The sequence below is a fragment of the Anthonomus grandis genome, chromosome 3, assembly GCF_022605725.1.
Source record: "Anthonomus grandis grandis chromosome 3, icAntGran1.3, whole genome shotgun sequence".
In the NCBI taxonomy this organism is placed as follows: Eukaryota; Metazoa; Arthropoda; class Insecta; order Coleoptera; family Curculionidae; genus Anthonomus; species Anthonomus grandis.
In genome coordinates this window covers 12,054,633-12,080,301 of record NC_065548.1, presented here as the reverse complement: position 1 = coordinate 12,080,301, position 25,669 = coordinate 12,054,633, and the positions used below count along the sequence as shown (strand labels likewise).

The 25,669-nt window shown below is 29.1% G+C and overlaps 1 protein-coding gene across 1 annotated transcript in view; it reads right to left on the bottom strand.

Annotated features, from left to right (window-relative positions):
* Positions 1-25,669, bottom strand: part of LOC126733859 (disintegrin and metalloproteinase domain-containing protein 10-like) — a 213,734-nt gene that overhangs the window by 146,792 nt on the left and 41,273 nt on the right. Inside the window, 1 exon segment of the mRNA XM_050437279.1 lies at positions 13,272-13,393. Coding sequence (XP_050293236.1) covers positions 13,272-13,393 — 122 coding nt within the window.

The following is a 25,669-nucleotide window of genomic DNA, read 5'->3' as shown; positions in this document are numbered from 1 at the left end:
GTATCCTGAAAGGTATCCCCAGCATAAAATTAAGTATCTGTTATGCGAAAGGATAAAACTGTTGTAAAGTAAAAATCTTGACTTATTATTCAACTTTCCTTACACCTTTTGATCAAACCCTGCATCGAAACTATTTTTTAATTAATAAGTTCGCATGTGTATTCCAATTAAGATTATTTGATAAGTTTAAGCCTAGGTAATTGTATTCTGGAACTTTAGTCAGTCTCATATCATTAAGGTACAAGTTTATATCTTGTTGTAGACCCAAATATTTAAATTTTTGAACATAAAGTAAATGGAAACACCAACACTTTCTATTTGCACTTTTTGATTTATTTATTTGTATGTAATGTTTTTAAGTTTTTGAATATATATTGTTAAGAGTTTGTAAGCCTTTTCTCAAAATTCCATTTTATCTAGTTTATTAAGCAAAATGTCTATACTAATAATGGTATGAAAAGCTTTTTGTAAATCTATGAATATGGTTAACACATATTTATTTGTAACAACTTACCCTACTATATTATTATATTCAAGTAAGTCTACGGTAAGGTATTGCTGCTTTTTTGAAACCCATATTGGTTAGAGTCAAAATTATAATTTTTTTCTATAAAATTGGTTCTTTTTTATAATTTTTTCTGTTATTTAAAAAAAAATTAGTACTAATATTGATCTGAAACTGAGGACCTTTTTTACGCATAGGGATGATTTTTGCTAGCTATAGTTCCTCTGGGAAAACGTCAGTCCCCGAAATGTTACTTAAAATACTAACAATTTTATTATCAATAACATTAAGGAGTTGTAAAATGGTTTTTTTTTGTGATTTTATCATTACTTAATGAACTCTGACTTTTCAACTCATGTACAAATTATATAATCATTCTAGTAAAGTACATTTAAATTAACTTAAATACATACTTATTCTCGTATATATCTTGAATTTTGTCTTTTGTATTTCTTCTCTTTTAAAGTTATTATTTAGTACAAGGTTTATATTTTTGAGTAAATATTTTTACCAATTTTTAAAAAGTATGAAGTAAGCACCTTCTATACTTCTTGTTCATTACGTTGCGGTCACATTTTTTATTTCATAGGTGTATTTCATGTTTTTTTCAGACATACAACATTTAAAACTCTCCATATTTTTTTGTGTATTTGTCTTCACTTATTTTCCTCATATTTATCTCTATATTATTTATTTTACTCTTAAGTTTCTTTTTGTTTCTTGATTCTTAACTAATTTTCACCTTTTATATAGATTGTCCTTTTGTTTCAATTTATATGTTAAATTCTTTTTTGCACAAACTACTTGATGATGTAATTAAGGAAAAAATTCGTAAAAGAATCAAGAATTAATATCTTGAAAAGAAGAGATCGCATGTAAAAAAGTGTCAGATGAAAGTTTTTTATTTTTTAACGCTCAATCAGATACTATTAAAAAAATAGAGGTTTCTATGCAAAAAAGTAAAATTGATCTTCATTTGACCTTGAACACGTCCACTCAAGGTCAAACTAATGACGTCATTTTATAGCCCCCTGGAAACCATTCAAACTTCACATGAAACATTTTCTAAATACATGTTTAGTTTTCGAGATATTGCGATGTCTCAAGTTAAATAGGCCTCCTTGTATATGTTGTTGTTTCATTTACTTGACTTAATAATATCCCCGTAATAATCATAATGTTTTGTTGCCCTTTTTGTTCGTGCTTATTTGCTTTTTGTTCCAAGGCTTGTAATCTCAGTTTTAAAGTGAGACGTTCATCTCCAAGCAGTTTTAACTTAGCCAAAAAACTCTTTAACTACAAAAACTAACTTTTGCTTTTCAAAAAAGACTGACTTGAATTGCACCGATCTTTTCCGCTCCTACACATCTCTTTGAAATTTATCTAGAAACGGTTTAAATGCTTCACCAAGTAAACGCTTAATTTTGTTTTTCAAAGTAACTTCATCCATATTACGCGATGTTTCATTACTTTTTCCTTATTTATCTTCACTTTGTCGCGCATTTGACGACATATAATTTTATTTCTTTATTTGCGATTTTTGTTTGAATGGTACAGCTGGGGTGAGAAAATACAGACTTCGCATCCTATAGGTGCACTGACCCTTTTTTTTTGTAATTTTTTTCCATTTTTTAACACTCAAAAAATGTTACTGTTTACATTGACATAATCTCATATAATTAAAATTAAATATAAAGTAAAACCTCGAAAGAATAAAAAATTATTTCTGATAATATAATATCTGAAACCGAAAATCCATTAAGCACTTTCGACAGCTCATTTATAAAAAAATATTTTTCGGTACGGAGCCGGAGAGGATTAAAATTAATTTAATTAATTAATTTTCCGGGGGCGGGTAGGGGGGAGGGCCGAGTAGTTGATGGATTTCCCGAGAAAATTGAAAAGGCAGCCGTGCGAAATTAATGTCCGATGATGTGAAAATATGTGATAGCTGTAGCGGCGCCGCTGCCTGTCCGGATTAATGGTTCCGTAGCCAGAGTAATTTCTGGGACGTGAAAATCACTTTTATTGGTAACCGAGAATCTAGATTTTTCGACTTTTATTACTCTTTGTATTTTTTTCTCTGCAGCTTTTATAACGATAATAAAAGCTGCAGATAAGGAGTACATTGACGGATGATCTTTTGCAATACTAATGAAACTCTAAGAAATATTTTTAAAAATACAGTAAATATATGAGGGGTATTCAAAAAGTTAGTCTGACGTTTCTCGCAGATGCCACCTAGCGGAGCTGAACATAGTTTAAGTTCAGGTTCTACCATAAGAACGGACTTGGTTTTGGTCGCCAAAAATCCTTTTTTTAACAATACGAGTTTTGGGCGAATTAGGGAATACTGAAAAAGCTTATACTCCTCGACCTACAGATGGCGGTAAATGAGTTTCGCTCTTTTACGTCCTCGAGATTACACGGTCTGTCAAGCATGTGATATGTCATATAAAATGCGGCTTTTCTTTTAAAGTTATTTAGCTTGCAGAGAATTGCTTTATAATTCTGCCGAAAACCTAACAATTTTCATTACTCAAATTTTGCGAAAAATCTTAACTGGAAATCTATTCTGTTCTCCTATTTCGGACAAAATATATCCAGGTGTTTAGTTCAGAGTGTTGTGGGTCAGCAGTGATTAGTTTTCATTTAGGTGTGTTGACGCATGGGATAAAGGAACATTTTTAAAAGAGCAGTGATTTATAATGTAAACGAACTGAGAAATACACTGTAAAAACATTATATGATATTGCATGAGTAGTTTAACAAATAGGTCAATAAACTTTTTTTGTGAAAGTCGCAAGTGCAAATATAAACAGCAAAAAATGGATTCTGAGAAGAGAAAGAAGTTGTTGTGTTAAATCTGTGGATAGGAAAAGGCACAGATTTTCTGGTTTTTAACAGGCCCAATATGTTTCATACTTGGGTTCCTATTTTTCAGCCTCAAAACCATCTCAGTAATACACAATTCTATTTAAAGTTCGATATATGTGAAAATCTCCTAGGCTTATTACAAGGTAAGTTAGAATGGTCTTCGCAACACATGGTCAAATCGAGCTAGCAAATGCATAGCTGATATTTCTTACTGGTATCAATGGTATTTGCCTTAACGGTTAAAAGGCCAGTTTTATCCTTTTCACAGCTATTCGAGTTGTTCAAGATAGAAGCCTATTACTTAGGGAGAGTTTACATGCAACAATTCAATAAAACTTTAAACTTTTGGGAATTATTATTGATCAGCACTTATCGTGGAATGAGCGGGTAGACTTAGTATGAAGCGATTTAACTCGTTATAACTCTGCAATTTTCCAACTAAGAGATGTGGCAGATACTTATATACTTAATATCTGCTGCAGTATTGCAGTTCATATGACATTTTTCACAAATCGACAAGTTAGGCCGTAGCCGTAGTCGGTGTTAGGCTTGGAAATATTAATCACTACAGAACACAAAATGCCTTTTTGATTAAAAATAGTACGCCACTGCTTTTTTCTGAAAACAAAAATAATTTCTAAAATCCTCCTTCATTTTCGAGTAAATTTGATTTTCTGTCTTTTGTTTGTACAATGCAGAGTTTTCATGTAAAAAAGTAAGAACTGTGTGTGTTTTACAACAAAATTCTTCATTTTCTTCAGAGAAAGATAAGGCTAGTCCAAAACATTAAACAAGATAAAGCATTAGCATTTCCAAGTTCTTTGGCCTCTGACAATTCTGGTTGAGGCTCTAGAAATTCATCAGGATACTTATGCGAACTTCTTATTCCTATCAGTTCCTCCAATGGTCAGAATTCATTCATTAATCAGTCGCTTTTTCAGAATGAACTTTGAGCTTTCTAAATTGCTTTTCCGGAACTTATCCATGACCACGAATGTCATCTTCATCTATAATTTCTTTCGAAAAGTTTAGACATTTTGCAAGGAAATTCTTCATTTCATTAAGAGGAGGATCAGATAAGCTAACACATTCACACCAAATCTACAGACGTGGAACCAAGGTAGCTCATTGACTTTTCCAAGTTCTTTGGCTTTTGATAACTACAGATGAGGCTCCAAAAATCCATCGAGATTCTTAAGTAAGAAACACCTACTGGCCCTGCCAATAGTTTCAATTAACGGAATCCATTCATTAATCAGTCTCCTTTTTCGAGAGAGAACCCTGAGTATTCTAGATTGCCTTTTAGGATCTCATCCAGGCCTACGTTAAAATTTCCTTCGAGAGGTTGAATAATCTCTAAGAAAAAACCTTATATAACTCATTTCATTAATGCGTTTAAGAAGATCAATTTAATTCTTCATTAAGAAGAATCAGGCCACCTTAAGCTCTTTAGACCTCGTCAAAGACAAGTATTTAATGAAATGCTAAACATAATTTAAATATTCTGTTTCTTGATCACTCTGCATTATCTTCAATATTATGGACTTCTAGTTATTTTTTTTTTTTTGGAAAATGTATCTTTATCATTTTATCTATTTTCTTCACTTTAGTGACAGAAAAACATGTAAAACTTCCTAATAATAAAAACTCCAGTACTTTGCTTCCAAAATCAATTTTTTTTTATGTAGATATATGATAAATTAAAAAAATATAATTAATGTTTCTTTTTTTTTAACTTTGTTTTATTATCATTAATTGTATGGGTAATTTTAATGCATTAGTTGATTTAAACGTATATTTAATAAATTTTAACATTAACTGATATCATTGCCAATAACAAAATATTTATTTATCGGCATTGATGTTAACGAATCATTCATCTGCAAGAAGCTTTTCCATTTTTTCTTCATTATTTTAGAAAATAGAATTATAAAATTACAATTAAAGAGAAAAATTGTTAGCAGCAATTGTCTTTAAAAAACACATTTTATTAGCTTAAAATTCATTTAAAATAAAATTGTTTTTATTTTATTGTTTTTAAAAATTTTGTGGAAGAAAAAGACTAATTTTCCAGGGATGGGCGCATAATTATTTCTCAAAAAAGGAAGAAATAAGACAATTGTGGACCGACAACAAATCTGTCAAATTAAAAATAACACAACCAAAGCTCTTTTAAGATAATAATTAAAAATCTGTCTTAATTTTAAAACGTTGATATCCTGTATATCAAAATAAAAATTTAAAACACTTTGTATACCTTACATTGAATTTACATGTATTTTATATTAAATATTCAAATAAAGTCATAAATCATATTTTTAAAATGTTTACAAGATTGAGTTATACGACATGCTTTTATCGCGCATATCAGGCATAAATTATATTAAAACTAATTTTAAAACAGCTTTTTTTTAAATCAATGCAGCTAGCATGCTATTATTAAATCCTAAACAAACGTGTTTAAATTATTATTTTTTACTTAAATTTTATGGACTTTTTAAATTTAATTTCAATATAAAACAAGCTTAATTTTATATTTTCCTGTAAAAAAAAACTTATTAATTATGATTCTATTTCATTGACAATAATTGTTTAAAAGCTACTATTAAGGATATTTATCGAAAACAAATTATTTTTAACGAGTCAATTTTTTAAAATTTTTTTGTATTTCCCAAAAACCAAATCATTTTTAAATATCGGAAATATTTTTGTAATTCAACGTTTCTATAGTCAAAATAATTTGGTATATCATTTACATCTACATATCTATATTATAAATAAAACTTGAAAATTTTGTTTTTATTCAAATTAAGCTCGTTTTAACTCTCATACATGGGAGGGAATCCATTTTAGGTTAAATGAATAAAAATCGTTAAAAAGGAAATTTAAAACAAGCATACGTCACAAATTTTAAAGCGCCATTAAGGTTTTCTGAATGGTTTGGGTATAAAATAGGGCTTTAAATAAAAAATAATGGATGAAATAAAAAAAATATTTATTTTTCTTTGAGTGATTAATTACCTAAAAACTGGTTAAACACATTGACCAAATTTAGGAGTTTTATTTAAATATGCCTTTGTATAGTAAATAGTTTCGTTTTTAACAATCATCATAATTTTATACAGTTATGATTAATATGGTAAGATTATTGATGGATTAGAAATGAATGGCTAAACATAATTTGAAAATTCTATTTTTCGATCAGACTACAATAATTTGAATTTTATGGTCTACTAGTTTTTTTTGTAAAATATTCTTTTGTCATGTAGTCTATTTTTCCCTTTACTTTAATAATAGCACGTATGGCTTTGGAAAATCAATAGTTCAAGCTACTATAATTTTCCAAAATCAGTAATTTTTTTAGAAATTATACTAAATTAATAAAACTTTGGTTAATTGTATGTTTAATTTAATTACTTGGAATATATAATTTTGATTAATAAATTTTACCGTTAACTGATTGTAAAGATATATAGAACAATGATGCCAAATATATGTAACATTACTATTATTGAATGTGATATAATATTTCTTTATTAGCATTGATGTTTAATTTAATTACTTATTTTGCGAACAATTTTTCCATTTCTTCTTTATTATTTTAGAATAATTTTTATCACTATACTTATTTCTGTTATAATATTTAAAATATTTTTTTCTACATGTCAGTAAATTCGTTTAAATATTTTTATTTAACTTATAATATTAATAGTCCTTTTGTTACAATTTTGTTAACCATTATTTTATTTTATTTTATTAATTTCTCACTGTTTTTTAAATTAATTTTTTGGCTAAATTTTGTATACCTTTTTTTAGTAATTTATCACAACTCTCCTTAGATATTTTTGTTATATGTAATTTAATTTATTTAATAATTTTTATGTTATTATTCATAATAACTTTGCTTTCTATGCTTATTTTTATTAATTTTTTTTTATTTTTGAGTTTGGACATTTCTTAATGTTAAATCTTATTGATATATATATTTTTCTTTTCTATACTTAATTTTGCTAATTTAAAAATTTTCTTTGCAATATTAAAAATCAACAAATTTTTTTAATAAATTCTTTAATCGCAATTTTGTTGGTTTTTAATTTATCAGAACTTTTTTCAAATAGTAATCTTTAAATACTTTAGTTGTAAGTAATTTTATCTTTTTATTCTTTTCAACAATTTTTCTTCCCCGTAATTTCATTTGCCATTCACAAATTTTTTGTAACTGTTTTCTCTTCTAATTTTTTTTCTTAATTTTTTTTTTAATATGTGTTCTTGTATTTATTCAGTCTCATTACTTTACGAACTGTATTTTTTAATAAATTTTTATATACGGTGATATTTAGATTTTGAAGATATATTGGTAGTTTTCTAAATTCTAAACAAAAATAATGCCAAAGCATTACTTTTTTTTAATGGCTGCTACGCACTGTATTTTATTGTATTATTATTATTTGAAAATTTATATCTGGAGTGATTTTAAAGCTCTATAAGCTCCCAATGATTTAAAAAAGTAATTTTCCCTGTTAGCGGCAAGAATTTAGAATCTAATAAAAGCCTCATTAAAAATGCATCAAAGCTTTATGCAGATCGATTAAAAATATGAATTTTCCAATTGACTTTTTTATCACAAGCATGAAAATAGCTAAAAGTCAAAATTAAAAAAAATATTTATAAGGGCATTTTATTATGATTATAATGCAGATGCAAACAAAGGAATCAACCCTTAAGTTTCTGATGAAAGCATATTTTTTCCTCTTTACCCGTTGCCATTTTCCATATCTAAATGCTTATTTAGTTTTCTCTTTATGCGGAAATTTAAACTCTATATAAAAAATGTAACTATAAAAAAAATGGGATCAAGGCATATTTTTTACTTCCCTCCAACATTTCCCATTTTTCCTATGCCATTTATTCAACTGCTCATTTATTTTTTAGCGAAAATAAAAATAAATATCAAAAAAAAGAACCTCCGAATAAAAACAACCTTAATGGCAAACGATAAACGTATCCCATCATACGTGTCTTCATTTTCTCTGAAAAATGCTTTTTTTTCACGATTTTTTTTTACGCAACAGCCAATCTGCCGCAACATAAAAAATTTAAATACGCCGTCGTTTTTACGAATAATAATGTGATAGAAAAACCTTTTATGTCACTTCAAAAATGAAGGCAAATTTTCTTTGGGAAAAAATCGCTTTTTTGTAAAAATCGATGCGGTTTTTTTTTTTAAATAAAAGCTTGATCGCTGCAATATCGAGCGGATTTCGTGTGTCGAAAGTTCACTTGAAAACTGAATTTATTGTTAACTAACTGGCCGGAAAATACGGAGCCTTTTTCCCTATTTTATCAGCGCTTGACGAGACGTAAACACCGTAAAAAAGTCGGTCAATATTGAGTTTGTATTTCTGCTTAGTCGAGTTTTATTTTGATGGCAAACGAGGAAGGGAGGGGGGAGAAGTGATTTTATTTGTTATTCTGATAAACTGGCTTCATTTTTGTATGTTTCATACCATTAAAAATATTTGTGTTTAGTTTGGTCATGTGGTATTTTTCTCGTAAATTCATTCAATAAGCATTTAATAAGGAATCTGGTAGAGACAACTGATCCTTAAATAAAGCCCGTCAAACACAATAACTGAAACGACTAACAAAAATAATTTTTATGTTAATTCCCAATATTGCTTGCTCCATTGCATGCTGTGTTACTCTGAGCTTATTCAGGTTATTTCATATTATTGTCCAATTTTCCACTCCGTTGTACACTATCGGCAGGACGCACATATCATATATTAAATAAGTAATTTTTATTACATAAAAATTTTTAAGTTTTTGATGATATAACTTAATTTACCAAATGCCGCTCAGTATTGCTTTCTTTATTCTTCTTTGTATCTCCTGTTTTTGACTTTCTCTTTCAAGTACAATTTTTTGACCCATATATATGTATTCCTCCATTATCTCCAATTTCCCCCCCGGATTATGTTTTCCTCCATCGGCATTACTTTCTATTTACTGATGTTCATCCTCAGATTAATTTTTAGAGACTCTGCATTTAGTTCATTTATCATTTTCTCAAGTTCTGCTGGATCTTTTAGTATTATGATTATGTCATTTGCATAACGTACGGGGTTCAAGTTTTGACCATTTGCACTAAAGCCGCGTTCTAACCAATCGAGTTTTTTAAACACGTCTTCCAAAGCCATTGTGAACAGTTTAGGTGAGAGAGTGTCGTCCTGTCTAACTACTCTTTTCAGTGGGACTTAATTGGTTTTAATTAATTTGTATGTTATTGGTTTGTTGCTTTGTTAATATATCTTGTATTAGTTGTGAGTATCTATTCTCGATCCTGTAACTTCGCAGTGCTCTCTGAACGGCATAATCTTCAATAACGTCGAATAGATATATAGATTTAAACAGTATATATATACAATATTACATGTTTTGAGCTTTTTGAATAGATATGATATTACAACCGACATGATGATCGAAGAAGGCAGTAAACTAATAAAAGTGATAACGACCTTAATGGATGAATGTCTTCAAAAAGCTAAAAATTATATTTCTTCATAATAAGGGAGATTGGATGAGTATTAATCAACGCAACAGGGTAGAAAACGATTTATAAATCGTTACTCAACTGCAGATCTCTTGCTTTTATAGACAATCAAAATGCATTAAAGAATTTTAACAAAGCTAATTTTAGTTATATTTACAATACGTAAAATTAGCTTTAACATGTAATCAGAATGATGAAATCATGATATTTAAAAGTTTTTTTTATTGAAATTACATAACATAATTTCTTTTATTAATTTTGATTTTATTATTGATTTTTTTGATGAGTGTCTGTTGAAAAAAGTAAGATAAAAATTCAATTACTTGCGATTTCTCGACCAGATATCTTTTTAGGATCTTTGAGTGAGCTACTTAACAATCTTAAAATTGACAAACTATGAATATCTGCTTTTTACGGAAAACATAAATCTAATGAGTTAATAAAAGAGTCAAATACTTGAACTAAATATTTAAGTATTTTGAGCAAATATGGATATCATTCTGTAATAAATAAAGTTCAGATGAATTCGAGTAATTGTATAGATCATGCATATGTGCAAATTAGAAAAGACAGTTTAACTAACGTAATTCTATTTGCCACGCTGTCAAAACGTTCAAATTGATTATCCTTGATACAGAACCTGGAAAAATTAATTTTCCTTTGAAATTTGAACGTTGAAAAACCCGTTTTCTTTTATTTAATTCTTAGTCAATTTTGTGGTCGAAAAGTCAACACCAATAACTTAAAAAAAATATATTAATTTCAAGGCAACTTTCGTTTTCAATTTTCGTTACGTATTTGAGTCTCTTTAAATTAAAAACTCTTTACGTATTTTATGCACATTTTGAAATATGTGTGGTTGTAAAGGACCTGCAAGTAATGACATTGATCAACTATTTGAATATAGCTGTATTATTTCTCTTTCTGTAAATGCGTGATGAGCAACGAGAGTTATTTCAAGTCAATTCATAGTAAATATCAATAGCAACTTTATGAGAAGTTCTAAGAAACATTCCAGGAATATTTCTTCAAGGTTCAAAAAATTCAAACATAGGTCTATGGAAATATAGAACCTTAATGGTATGTATCCTTTCCCAAATTTCGTTTTCTTTTTAATTTTATTCTTGGTTGATTTTGCGGTCGAATAATCAGCACCAACAATTTTTTTTTAATTTTCCTATTTTTGTATGAGTTTGATTTAAGTTCAGAATATCCTCACTCTAGAACCTGAAAAAATGCAAATTTTCCTTTCAAGTTACATCGAAAAAATCGTTTTACTTTATTTTTGGTCGATTTTTCGGTCGAATAGTCAGCACCATTAATTTTTATTTAATTTTCCTTTTTCTTAAGGCAATTTTCTTTATGAGTTTGGTTAAAATTGAGAATATCTTCGCTGTAGAAGTTGTAAAATTGGATTTTCCTTTCAACTTTCATCAAAAAATTAGGTTTTTTTTTTGTTTTTGGACGATTTTGCACAAGCAAATATTAAAGATCACCATGTATTACTTGTGAAGATAATATTTTAAGCTGATTCAATATATTTATTTTAAAAATTAAGGCTTGCATTTTGGATTATACCCAGGTAAAAATAGTATAATATAAAAAGTGAAAAAGTTGGATGACATTAGGATTAATGGCGTCAATTTTAAAAAGAGAAAAACTACAACGAAGTTTGCTCAGAGAAAAATAATTACATTAAGCAACAACAGTGTAATACATATAGGAATAAGTTAAATGTTTTAATAAAAAAACAGAAAATAAATACTAGATATATAAAATAGAATTATAAAAAAGAAATTTAAAAGGCCTGTGGTGTGATAGTGCAGATAACTAATGAAATTACGAATAAATTAAATGCATTTAGAGATAACATTTTGGATGAAGAGAATAGTAGACTAAATGGTGATTTAGAAATTGCAAATGCCTTTTTTGCAAATGTGGGAAATAATTTAACGAGTAAAATAACGATAAATATTGCTGATAAATTTAGGCCAACGGAAATTTCTGAATCCAAATTTTTGACACCGGTCTTAAGTTATGAAGTACAATTATGTATTAAAAAATAATAAATATTCAGGATATGATGTAAAGATTGATGAAGACATGATGAATGTAAAGATTGAATTAATCAAAGAGATTGCATCCCTCATACTTGAACCATGTTTTATTTATTAGTAGGTCTACCTTCTCTCATTTATTATTCCTTAGTTGTTTTTTAATTAATTTGTTTAGTTTTACATAATTGATAGGTAGTTTAGTTCCACCTACCCTTTTTCTTTATCCCAGTGTCTTCGTGTTTTCCAGCAGTCGCTTGATATTTTCCTCAATTTTCTCCTTTAAATTCACATAAAGGTGATCCATTCCTCCCTCTTACTGTAGTCTAATTTTTTGAAGTTGCAAATACGATATTCGGTTATTTTTAAGTTGATATATTGATATTTTCTTTCTTGCTTTTACTCGATAAAAACTTTTGTTCAAACCAATCAGTTTCTACTTTCTATATCGAATAAGTTCCAAGACCGTAACATCCTGTATTATATGTGTTTGCGTAAATAATGTAATTAATTTCGTTTTTTGTTGTTTTATTAGAGCTGATCCAAGTCCATTTTCAAGACGTAAATTTTCAAAAAAATTAATTTTTTCATACCTAACTTATGCCTCCATAAAGTTCAAGAGTATTTATCCTCTTTTGTTTCGAAAACCATCGTTTCCCTCGAGACTCTCAGATTCCTCTTGTTTGTTACCAATTTTGGGGTTGAAGGCCCCCATACTTTATATAATATGATAAGCAAAATATAACTATTAGCTGAACCATACTAAAATCATAAGCAGTGACAGAAAACTTTCCATAAAATAAGTTCACTCTTCTTTATTTACTGCCACCTTACTATAATGTTTTTTTTTAAACAGAAAAGCAATGCTAAAATTAATTTAAAATGTTTTCCTAGATCTAATTATGGCTAAGAAAAATATTCAATAAATAAAAAAAATATTTAAATTACAATTTAAAAAAAAATTATAAAAAAGCCAACTCAACAAAAGAGTAACAATTTTGAGTTCACTGCGGTTTCTCACGTTTCCTTTTCAATTTTCTTCCACAAAATAAAAATTAAAAAAAGAAAAACAAAAACGTTTAACACTTTATCAAATAAATTTATTGAAATGGTCGATTTTCGTTTGCCAACAAAAATGAAACGGTTTCGCATTTTCAAGAAAAGTTACTTAACAATAAATCGAGTTCCGAAGTAAACGAGAAAACATAAATCTTAGCCGATATGGCTGCACTCTCTCGGGGGTTTTTACGTGTTGTTTTTTTGTCATAAAGTTATAACTTACCTTCTAAATATCCATTGTAAGTAAATTCAGTGTTGATATTGAGCTTCTTGCCGCTGGTCGACTCGAAAACGATATCGTCGGTAAAAATGCTGTCGTCGGGCATAAGGAAAATTTTAAAAATCCTAAAAAAGAAAAAAGTATATTATTAAAAAAAAAACCTAAATATTGATTTTGGACGTCTATTAGAGCCACGTCTTTAAATATAAATTTTATCCAATAGATCCGGAAACCAGCGAGATGGATTCAATTCCAGGGATTCCGGATTTAATGAAGCAAAAATTAAATACGGTTGAGCGTAAGGAATATCAAAAATCAGGTCACAATAGGATTTGGGATAAAGATCGAGCGATTGATTTTTAGAGAAGGAATTGAAGTTGAAAAACTGTCCATAAGGAGTTTATGCAGCAAGTTACAAATATTAGTTTAAAATGAAAATTTCTTAAAAAGTATGAGAAAAAAACAAGTAAATTTTTTGGAAACTTTGAGAATTGGCGAATGCGAGTTCAACATTTACTAAATTTAAAAGGTAACATATGTTTATTTCAACAGTGACTTCAACGGATATTGAGACTTATCTAGTAGTATCTAATATTCAATATACATTGTTTTCCTTAAAAAAAAAAGTATTTTGTAATAGTATTACTAAATCGGGAAACCAAAATTCTTAATTTTGTAAATAACTCTCAGCGATATTCTACGTCATTATAAAAAAATGATAAAGAAGCATAGGACCAAAATATTTTCAATGGGTTTGTAGACATTAAGCCTTAAATTTTGTAAGTAAATCTTCATGGACAAAGCCTTGAGACAGTTACACTCACTCATGTTCATACTATAATTATTTAAAGAATCTCTCTTAAACCTACTTTATATTATGAATGTGAACATTATAGCCTGATGACCAAACTACCGAGGCATACTCTAATCTTGAGCGCCTATATTAATAGTTCAATGTTTTCACAGCTTCTACATTTTTTAAATCTAAAACAACTGTAAGCTTCAGATATTAGAGTATCAATAAATAGAGTAATAGTTTTGAATTAATGTAAATTAGATCCTTAAAAGAACTTATTCGTATTATATTTATCAGGTTTTCTCTGAACAATTAAACCCGAAAAAACACTATTTTTAGATAATCCAGACAATATTCATAAAATTAAAAAATGATTTAGAAAATGGAAAGAAAAGTTTAATCCTCATTTATATATCCCTATCTCCGTCCATTAATTAGAAGAGGACGGGAATACAGTGATATTTTTCAGATTTAGTCTGACCAATTGAACCAGAAAAACAATAATTCCAGACAATCCAGATACTATTAATAAAATGGAAAAATGATATAGACAATAGGTAGAAAAGTTGAATACTCATTTATGTATCCCTATCTTAATCCGTTAATTAGGAGAACATGGGAATAAAATGATATTTTTCAGGTTTAGCCTGACTAATTGAACCAGAAAAACACTATTACCAGACACTATTTATAAAATTAAAAAATGATATAGAAAGTAGGGGGAAGAGTTGAATTCTCATTAATATATCCTTATCTCAGTCCATTAATTAGAAGAAGATGGGAATAAAATGGTGTTTTTCAGGTTTAGTCTGACCAATTGAACTAGAAAAATACTACTTCCAGACAATCCAGAAACCATTAATAAAATGAAAAAATGATATAGAAAATAGGGGGAAAAGTTGAATTCTCATTTATATATCCCTATCTCAGTTCGCTAATTAGAAGAGGAAGAGAATATAGTGATATTTTTCAGATTAAGTCTGACCAATTAAACCCAAAAAATACTATTTCCAGACGATCCAGACACTATTTATAAAATTAAAAAATTATATAGAAAGTAGGGGGAAGAGTTGAATTCTCATTAATATATCCTTATCTCAGTCCATTAATTAGAAGAAGATGGGAATAAAATGGTATTTTTCAGGTTTAGTCTGACCAATTGAACTAGAAAAATACTACTTCCAGACAATCCAGAAACTATTAATAAAATGAAAAAATGATATAGAAAATAGGGGGAAAAGTTGAATTCTCATTTATATATCCCTATCTCAGTTCGCTAATTAGAAGAGGAAGAGAATATAGTGATATTTTTCAGATTAAGTCTGACCAATTAAACCCAAAAAACACTATTTCCAGACGATCCAGACACTATTTATAAAATTAAAAAATGATATAGAAAGTAGGGGGAAGAGTTGAATTCTCATTAATATATCCTTATCTCAGTCCATTAATTAGAAGAAGATGGGAATAAAATGGTGTTTTTCAGGTTTAGTCTGACCAATTCAACTAGAAAAATACTACTTCCAGACAATCCAAAAACTATTAATAAAATGAAAAAATGATATAGAAAATAGGGGGAAAAGTTGAATTCTCATTTATATATCCCTATCTCAGTTCGCTAATTAGAAGAGGAAGAGAATATAGTGATATTTTTCAGATTAAGTCTGATCAATTAAACCCAAAAAACACTATTTCCAGACGATCCAGACACTATTTATAAAATTAAAAAATGATATAGAAAGTAGGGGAAAGAGTTGAATTCTCGTTAATATATCCTTATCTCAGTCCATTAATTAGAAGAAGATGGGAATAAAATGGTGTTTTTCAGGTTTAGTCTGACCAATTGAACTAGAAAAATACTACTTCCAGACAATCCAGAAACTATTAATAAAATAAAAAAATTATATATAATATAGGAAGAAAAGTTGAATCCTTATTTATATATCCCTATCTCCGTCCGTTAATTAGTAGAAGACGGGAATAAAGCAATATTTTTCAGGTTAAGTCAGGCCAATTGAACCCGAAAAACACTATTTCCAGACGTTCCAGAAACTATTAATAAAATGAATAAATGATATAGAAAATAGGTGGAAAAGTCGAATTCTAATCTATATATCCCAATCTTAAGGATTTTGATTTATATCGTTACTTAAGGGCTATTGATTTTAAAAAATTAGTGAAAATCACACCATGGCACTTTTATAGATTTAGCTTGAATCAACCAGTTATTATGTTTTAAGAATATTTTGAAGCCTCCAAAATCATTTAGTTTACTCAAAAGTAAGTTATGATCCAACTGATCAAAAGCTTTTGTAAAGTCAAGGTAAGTGAATGACGTCAACCTGGTCACTGATATTTATGGCCTTAACAATGAATTATTATCCTAGATCTTCCTTTAAAAAAGCGATAATGTTTCGAAATAATTATATATTTGGTTAAAGGACAAAGTCCATTATGAACTAGGAGCTTAGAAACTAGTGGAGAACATGTACGAAGCCATGAGTTAAACCAAACAATTAAAGGCTTAACAAAGATATATCTGTAATAAGTTTCTAACCTATTTTTGGCGATAAAAAAAAATTGGAAATTGAGGGTGATAAAAATTTTTGAATCTTTGTATATTTTGTAGTGGTTTCAAATAATTGACAACACTTTGATCTTTTTCCAGGCAATTGAAGTAAGTATTTTTTTTCAGGGTGCTGAAACCAATTGTTCTCATTCTAGGAAGTCAAAGAAATTTTTATTTTCTTTTAGGTAGTTGAGGCTAGTATTTCGTTTCATTCATACGCCTGGACGCGATTTTTTTTATTCTAAAAATTTGACAAGAATGTTATAATTTATTGGGAAACTTAGGTCCTAAAATGTAGTAAACTAAAAAACTCGGAAATAAAAATAAAAATTACTATTATTTATATTACACAAAGCGATAGTGGCAAGATTCTTAAATTGTAACAACTGTTTAATAATATCAAAGCTATACTTTAAATAAAAAGCTATTGTTCCAATTGAAAATGAAAAATTAGAACAGTTTCACATAGGGAGAGTGCGTCAAGGTGGCTTACTATCGCCTTTTATATTCAACGTGTACTCTATCTATTTAAAGAGACACGGGAGAACATAGAAGCTGGAGTTGTAATAAACTGAAAAATATTAAATAACCTTATGATATGCTGATGATACCGTCCTTGTAGCAGATAGTGCTAAAGGACTAGTGCTAAGTGACTTATAGACAGTGTAGAGACTTGTTTTTGAAAGTGCGTATAACAGTTTACAGGGCAGTCTACAGTTTACAGGTTACAATGGCCGAGATGGTTACATTCCTGAGTTGCACTTTGAATAGGCACTAGAATCACTCTTGAGAAAAAAGATGTGGAATGGAAAAAGCCAGACGTAAATTTAACCAGATGCTTAACCTGCAACTTATCCATACCAGAGTTAGAATTCTAAAGTGCTCTCTACTCTTAACTCTCCTATAAGAAGCAAAAGCGTGAACGCTTACTATGCAAGCACAAAATTACCTCTAAGTTACGGTGCTATCGCCGCATACTCAGAAGCCTATGGATACACCACGCGCAAACGATATAGCATTGCAACTACTATAAGGAGAAAAAGGACGTAAGTCTAACGCAAGACCTTATCGTAAAGATCATATCAATTTTCTACATGTTGGTTGGTGGTTGAAGTCCTGAAAGTAAATGATACTTATAGAGAAATCTTTGGAGTTACCCATCCTTCATCCAATCGACATGTGGTTGTTGTTGGTCCTCTCATTTCCTTTAAAACCCTCCTTCCTTCTTTTTGAGGATACTTCCTCAAAAAGAAGGATTGTTAACTTCAATTAATTAACATTAATTGAAAAATATAGAATATACCTCAGTCTACGACGCAGTATAGTGTGGTTCTAAATTAATAAAATGCATCTCTTGGTTGATGAAGACGTATTTATGTCTTCCCGAAGAAGCTGTTTTCTGATGCATATCCAATACCCGAAGTAAACAACTAGAATACCTAACATATGTCAAATGTAGAAAATTGGAATACTTTGAACATATCGTGCAAAAAATACCACCTTCTTCAACTTATCCTTCAAGGAAAAATAGAGGGTTGATGGGCAGAAGGATGCAGACGATTATCGCCGCTTCAAAACGAACAGGGACCGGAATTACATCAACAGCTTTATTCAGAGCGGCAATGAATAAACTAATTTGGACCAACGTGATAGCCAACATCCATAAACGATAGGCACTTTAAGAAGAAAAGCTGTTTCTCGGAATCTTAATCTTATAATAATTTTCTCAAAAACTTAACATATTTCCTGCTCTGTAGTGTTTTGAATTTAATTACATTAGCTTTAACCAATGAATTATTGAACTCTTTCCAGGCAGTTGAAATGATCTCTTCTTTTTTGAATCTTCTAAAAGCTATTTTGTTGTCGTTATTGGTAATTGACGAAACTTTGATCTTTTTCCAGGCAGTTGAAATCAGCAGTTTTTTTTTCAAGAAACCAACTTTGCTCTCATTCTACGAATTTTTTATTTTTTTCTCGGTGGTTGTGGGCTGCATTTCGTTTTCTTCATGTGCCTAGAAGTACTTTCTTGTTATTCTAAGGGCTGATGAAAATTTGATATGTTTTAGGTGAGGTCTTAGAATTTAGCGAAACATTCGAATAAAAAAAACAATTTACTTTTATATATATTATACAGAGCGATGATGGTAAAGAATTTTCCAATTACAAAACCATCTTCATTTTATAATTTTTTCAAAAACCTAATATAAATCCCTTTATGTGCAGTTTTCAATTTAATTTTATTAACTTTAAATTGAAATTAACCGTTTTTATGATTTTTAATAAACTTATTGCCTTGAACATACATTTACTTTCTTAAACTAATATTTAAAGCCGAAAATACGAGAAGTTTTACACATATCACGTTCAGAAGTCGGAGCTGCATTTTGTATGCGCCCAAAAACTTTTCTCATTTCCACAAGTCACTGCTGGATCCGGATGTAAAAGAACTATTCAATTACAGAGCATTTCTCCGAAAGTTTCCATCGCCCTCTGATGTGACATGCTCCCGTTATTATTATGCTTATTTGAGAAGTCAGTCTCGCAAGAGGGTGATTATGATGTGTTAGCAAGATTTCAATTATTTTATAGTGCAAAGGAGTGAGTGGTAAAGTTGGATAATTGTTGAATAAATAGGACTAAAAGTACATTTTTGATGATTAGTTTTATAATATCTTCTAGTAGTTAGCTAGGGCTGTTTTGGTTTGGGTAGTTGTTTTTAATAAATTTCAACTTTCTTTGGAATATTTTTAGAAATAATGAAAATACTAAAAATATTTTCATTATTTCTGCAAAGTTACGTTTTGCTAATACGTTTTTAGTTTAAAGGTAAATATATTTTTATCCTGGATTTCAAAAACAAAAGAAAATATCTCGCTTTTGATTGCAGCATTTCAACCTCATGAAACTCACAAGATTCTATCTTTATTAGTAAAGAAAATATCTTTCAATTATAACAAAAATAAGACAAATTGTGTGCACATTTGCTATATTTACACTAAATTCTTCAAATCTAAACTTCGAAATTGTAACTGGAATCTATTTTAAAGCATGGGTATCGAGCAATTTTTCTATTCTCAAACGACTGAGTTCTATTTTCGCTTCTAAATGACATTTTTGCGACAACAAAGGAGGTCGATTTTGCCATTGCTGACTGAATAAGAGTATAAGGGCGACACAATTGTTGTTTATTTTTCAGAATTAATTCGATTTCCTAACGGTCGACGATAGTTGCGATAACAAATTTTTCTCCCTGTAATTGAGCCGCCTAAAGCAAACCTATAAGATTTTAATAATAAAAGCTCTATTTTGGGTTGAAATTTATTCATAAATCTTCAGCAATCCCTTAAGGACTAAGGGTGCAAGTTATTTAACGTATGCTCGTGCGAAACATAGTAGCTCGTCAGTAAATCTCATTATGAATAAGGGTTGGAAATTTCGTATTTAAGTTTAATATTACCGCAGCATAATAATTTTTGGTGCGGCTACGAGGATGTCTTAAGGGAATAAAGAAGGGATGTTAACAAACTGTTTACGTACCTTAGGAAGTAATGGGAAATAATATATTCATAATAATAAAATAAATATTTTGAATACACAAGGGGTTATATCGGGTCCTTATTTACTTTCCTTGATCTTCACTATATTTCAATCCAAATTTGTATTATTTGCTGACGATACTACCCTTTAAGCGGAAAACACACATAGGCGATCGCGACTACGATCGCTGGTGTAAGTTAACAGACATATTGCGATTGCGATCCAGTTTATACCAAAAGTGAAAAATGTGTAGTTTAGAGGAAGAGGCACTCATTCTTGCTATATTATTAGAGGAAGAAAATTGTACTAATGAAATAAGAAAGTAAGTACATGTACACACCTTATCTTTTATTTGTTTTTTTTTTGAAGTAGTAAATATTTTATACCCGTTTAAAATAGACGTCACACGCCAAATAAAATAATTTAAATTATAGAAGAAAGAGCAGGGATATTTGGGTACATATAATATATAAATATTATATGGATATAAATAAAAAGCGAAACGAAAAAGGAGAATTTCATAACCTATATCATGAACTCCGTAAGGATGCAAATCGGTTCTATACGTATTTCAGAATGAATTTTAATAGTTTTGATGAAATACTAGATTTTATTAGAAAAGATATTACTAAAGATCAAACTACATTTAGGGAACCTATTGGATCAACAGAACGGCTAGCAGTTACATTAAGGTAATTGAATGAGCATTTATATTTTATTCTTATTTTTTATTAAAGTGTTTTACAACAGCTAGATTACATAGTAATAAAAAATACTTAATAATTAATTAGTCAATATTGTTCGTACAGAATTCCTCATACCAGGTTGTTGTAGAACTTTCTTCAGAGACTTCCTGAGCAGTACAACTGTTTGTCACTGCTCAAAGTGACTTGGGGGAGTTTGGCATGTTTGATACTTCCATGGAATTAAAAGAGGAACTATTCCTTGGTTGGTTTTGTCTTTGTATTCGGATTTCACTTAATTCTTGTTCCATTATTATTTTGGCAACTTTCTATTTGACCATTATCTGTCCTTCCGTCGACAACTTTTTTACACTTGCTGCGTACCCTTGAAATGTTATATCAATTTCATCTGTAATGTTAGTTTTCTGATTTGCAATGTGTCTCTCATCTAGGAATTTGATAAATTTATCAACAGATGAAGCTTGTGGGTTGGATGTCGAGTCTTCCATTGATTTTCTCTTTTTTTCTTGATTTCGTTTAAATGAATTTTTTGATATTTATCGATGATTAGCTTCACTTCCTAGTATACTTTCGCTTTGTAAATCTTCTTTTGTATCACTACGTTCTTCGCATTCTTCGCTTGCAAACTCATGAATTTCTGTTTCGTCAGTTACACTAGTATCAGTCTGAGCAAATTGTAAAAAAGGTCTGAAAACTTCCATCTGTTGCGCCCAAGGCCAGGTTTTGTAGCGGCAGATAGATTTAGCAGCTTGTCCAGTTTTGTCTTTTCGGTGCGGAGATATTTTGAGTAACAATCTCTTAGGTTTTTCTAGCGTTTTTTTAGATCGTTACCTAAATAAAAAAATATGTTTTAATAATACCTACAGAAAAAAAAGTTGCAGAAAACGGTGAATAGTTTATGATTACTGCCAAATCGTTGATGGTAATATGTGACACTTTTGTGGACCTCAATGTCCATTTTCAGGAGGCAAATATAACAGAATTACATTTGTTTTCTACTAGCGATATTTATTTCTTAGCAAAAGAAACTTTATTACTTTGAATAGAACATGCTATTTTTTATATTCATTATTTTAAAATATTTTAATTTTAGATTTTTGGCGACAGGCGATTCATATAAAACAATTGGTCATAGTTTTCGGATGGGATTCTCAACAGTTGCTTCAATTGTTGAAGAAGTTTGTGAAGCAATTTGGAAGAGATTGCAACCAATTTATACCAGAGCCTACAGCAGAAATATGGGAAAACTCAATTTTGGGTTATAAAAATGTATGGTTTTTGTTTGGGTAGTATAGACGGGAAGCATATAACTATTAAACAGTGGATCAAATTACTTTTCTTATTTGAAAAAGTTTTCAATTGTTCTAATGGCGATTGATGATCCTGAATACAAATTTATTACCATAGATGTAGGTGGAGATGGTAAAAACAGTGTCGGAGGTATATTTCAAGTATCGGCTATGGTTAGAAAATTTGCAAATAGCACTTTTAATGTACCACCGAATAGATCTATATCAGATGAAGATCATGATGAAATTCCGTGTGTTTTAATAGACGATCAAGCTTTTACATTAAGTACTTATTTAATGAGACCATTTCCACACAGACAATCCCGATTTGATCGAAATAAAGACACATTTAATTATCGCTTGTGTAGAGCACGTCGGGTTGTCGAAAATGCATTTGGCATATTGGCACACAAATGGAGACTGTTTTTTAGGCCATTAGAAGTTAAAGTAGATACAGCTAAAAAACTGGTCAAAGTAGCTTGCGTATTGCACAACCTTCTACGAGTTAAAAATGTTGATCAACAGTTTGTATACTTACAAGAGAATAATGATAGACCCCTAGTTTTATTTAACAGCTTGCCGGTTGATGGAAGAAGAGCAGTAAATTTGGCTTTTGACATACGTGAGAAATTTGTTACTTATTTTAGTACTTTATACAAATTTGATTAAACTTTTCATTACTTAACTAATTATATAATAAACAAAATGCTTACTGTGTGTTTTAATCCCATATTCTTTGCGATTTCGTCCTATATTTTGTTCTTTATATACGCACATTTTGGTAATCTGGATGGGATAAATCAAATAAAACATGATACGTTTTTACATTTTCAATTAATAATTCCGTAAAATCGGTCATTTTATCTAACCTCAACTCAGTGCGACCTGCGATTAACGTAACCTGTTGCGTTTGATCGCGAATGTTCTTGTATCGCGTTGGACACTGCGATCGGTCGCTGCACAAACGCGAACAGGTCGCAGCATGTATGTGCTGATGTATTCGTTTACGTTTGCTAAATCGGATCGCTATCGCTATCGCCATCGCGATCGTGGTCGCGATCGCGTATGTATGTTCTCCGCTTTAATTACCTAAGAGATTGTTTTCAGGAGAATGTTTATGATCAAGCAAGCAAAGTGGCGCTGATCCGCCATTTTGATTTCACGGTCATCGTAAAAGGTTAGCAGTAGGTAATCTTTATCATAATTTAAATTTGAATAAATTGCATATTCATTATTATTGATACCTTATTAGTGTTGGGCGCCAAAAGTATTTCCTTACCTAAAAACCTAGATCTCTTCCAAAATCTAAAGAATAATTTATCTAACTTTTTTGTTTTTATATAACAAATAATGCCACTTAAAATCAATGCATGGATTTTATATTAAAATTAAATGCACAATTGAATGATAAAATCAATCGACAATCCCCTTAATAAAACTTTGTTGGGTAGCTATTGGGATCTCAAAAACAGTAAAAGTTAGTTAAATTGATGCAAAGTTGCGTAATTTGATCTTTTCAGATCTTTAAGCGACCATTTTATATTATATTAAATGAAACACTTATTTCGAGTTATTTTCATAAAACCTCTATGAGAAGGAAAGAGATCGGTAGATAATTTTAGTATAAAAATATTTTCTATAATAAATTATAGAAAAGAAATTGATACAGAAGCGATATATCAACTTCTAATATGAGTTTGTCTTATTTCTCAAATAAAAAACTTACCACCTAGTTGTTACGTTGTATTGTATAACTTGTGTTGTATTGACATATGAGTTGACTTTATCTTAAGGTAGGTATGAAATTCTGATTTTAATTTTTAATAAATTAATTCTGATTTTCATTCTTTGTAATATTGGGCTTTTTGCCCATTGAATTAATCAATTAATTAATACAGTTTCAATATAAAAGAATTAATTTATTTAAAAAAAAGTATTTAATTTTACTTAATTGTCTCTATCCTTTTTCGCTCTTAATTAATTAATTCTTATGAACTTTTGAATTTATTATCAGTTTTAATTTGTAAAATTATAATAATTATTATTAATTTAAAAATGAATAGTTTTTATCTTTAACTAATTTTAAGATTTGCAACTTTGTATTGAATAATAGGATATTTATGTGTTAGATAAACAGATATAATGTTTTTTATTTCCATATAGATTCTTTATCAAAATATGCCCTAAATATTCTTTTTTATTTTTTTCTAATATTTATCATACATAAGCATAATTTTATTATAAATATATCCGAATTTTTTAAAATATAGTTTCAATTTTAGTAATTTTAAAAACCAGTCATTTTTATTTTTTTAAGTATTTTTTAATTGTGAGCTTAAAGAGTAAATATTAGATGGTTTTTGCAAAATTTTGTTTAAACGTTTTCGAAAATAATATTCGTAATTTAAAAAATAATTCTTATTATTATTTATATGATGAATTTATTTATATTATTGAAAAATAGAGGGAGTTTCAGCCTCTAAAGATTTTTTGAATTTTTGCTGTTTTTTTAAAATTTGATAATTTATACACAGAAAAATAATGCCATAATATAAAACAAAACAGGTCAAAAATCTGCGTGGTTCAGACAATAAAAACCATCACGTTAATTATTTTTGGCCAAATATTCAAATATGACTAAGTTTTTCAGAAAATCAAGGTTTATAACCTCGACAAATCAATGTTAATGGACTAGTAGAGGTTCTTTACATCAGTGGACACCCACACGCGGTATCACGCTTTATAAATGGGTTAATTGGAATTGGAATGCATTAATTGGTATAAAATAGGTTAACTACACATATGCATAAAAAACATTTTGCCCTAAATATGCATTTTTTTATGCAATTATGACACAGGTTTATTTACTTTCAAATGTATTAAATGCTTTCAAATTTCAAGAAAATTAAAAATCATGAATTGTCCAAATTTCCGAATTTTTCACCAAACACTTTTTTCTAATTTTTTCTTTAATATGCACGTTTTATGATTTTTATTTAAATTGTTTTGCTGGAAAAAAATGTGAATTAAAAAAAAATCTCTGTTTTGAAAACATGCTTGAAAAAGTATTTAATCATTTTAATAAATTTTTTTCAATTATGAGTTTGTACATTATTTTACTACCAAAACAAAATATGTATCTTAACATTTTTTTAACTACATATTTTTTCGTAATTTATTGATTTTTCTATTCCTATTCAATGGGCATTCGAAAATTCCCTTTTGCCGCATGCATAAACCCCACTAAAAGAAAGAGACAACCGCAAAAGCAGTTGCTCTATGGAGAACAATGAAATTTCGCCACTAAAATAAAACTCTCAATTTTATTAAAAGAGTTCGTGATAAAATGAACTTTTTTTTTTTTTAATCTGAAGTTCCAATGCTTTTTGGGGCGATATCGCTCACAAAAAATGCATTAGCCGACCTTTTAATGAGTTCAGAGTCACAAATAAAAAAAAAGTACGGAAACAAATTAACACCAGTAAAGCACGCACATGCTACGAACC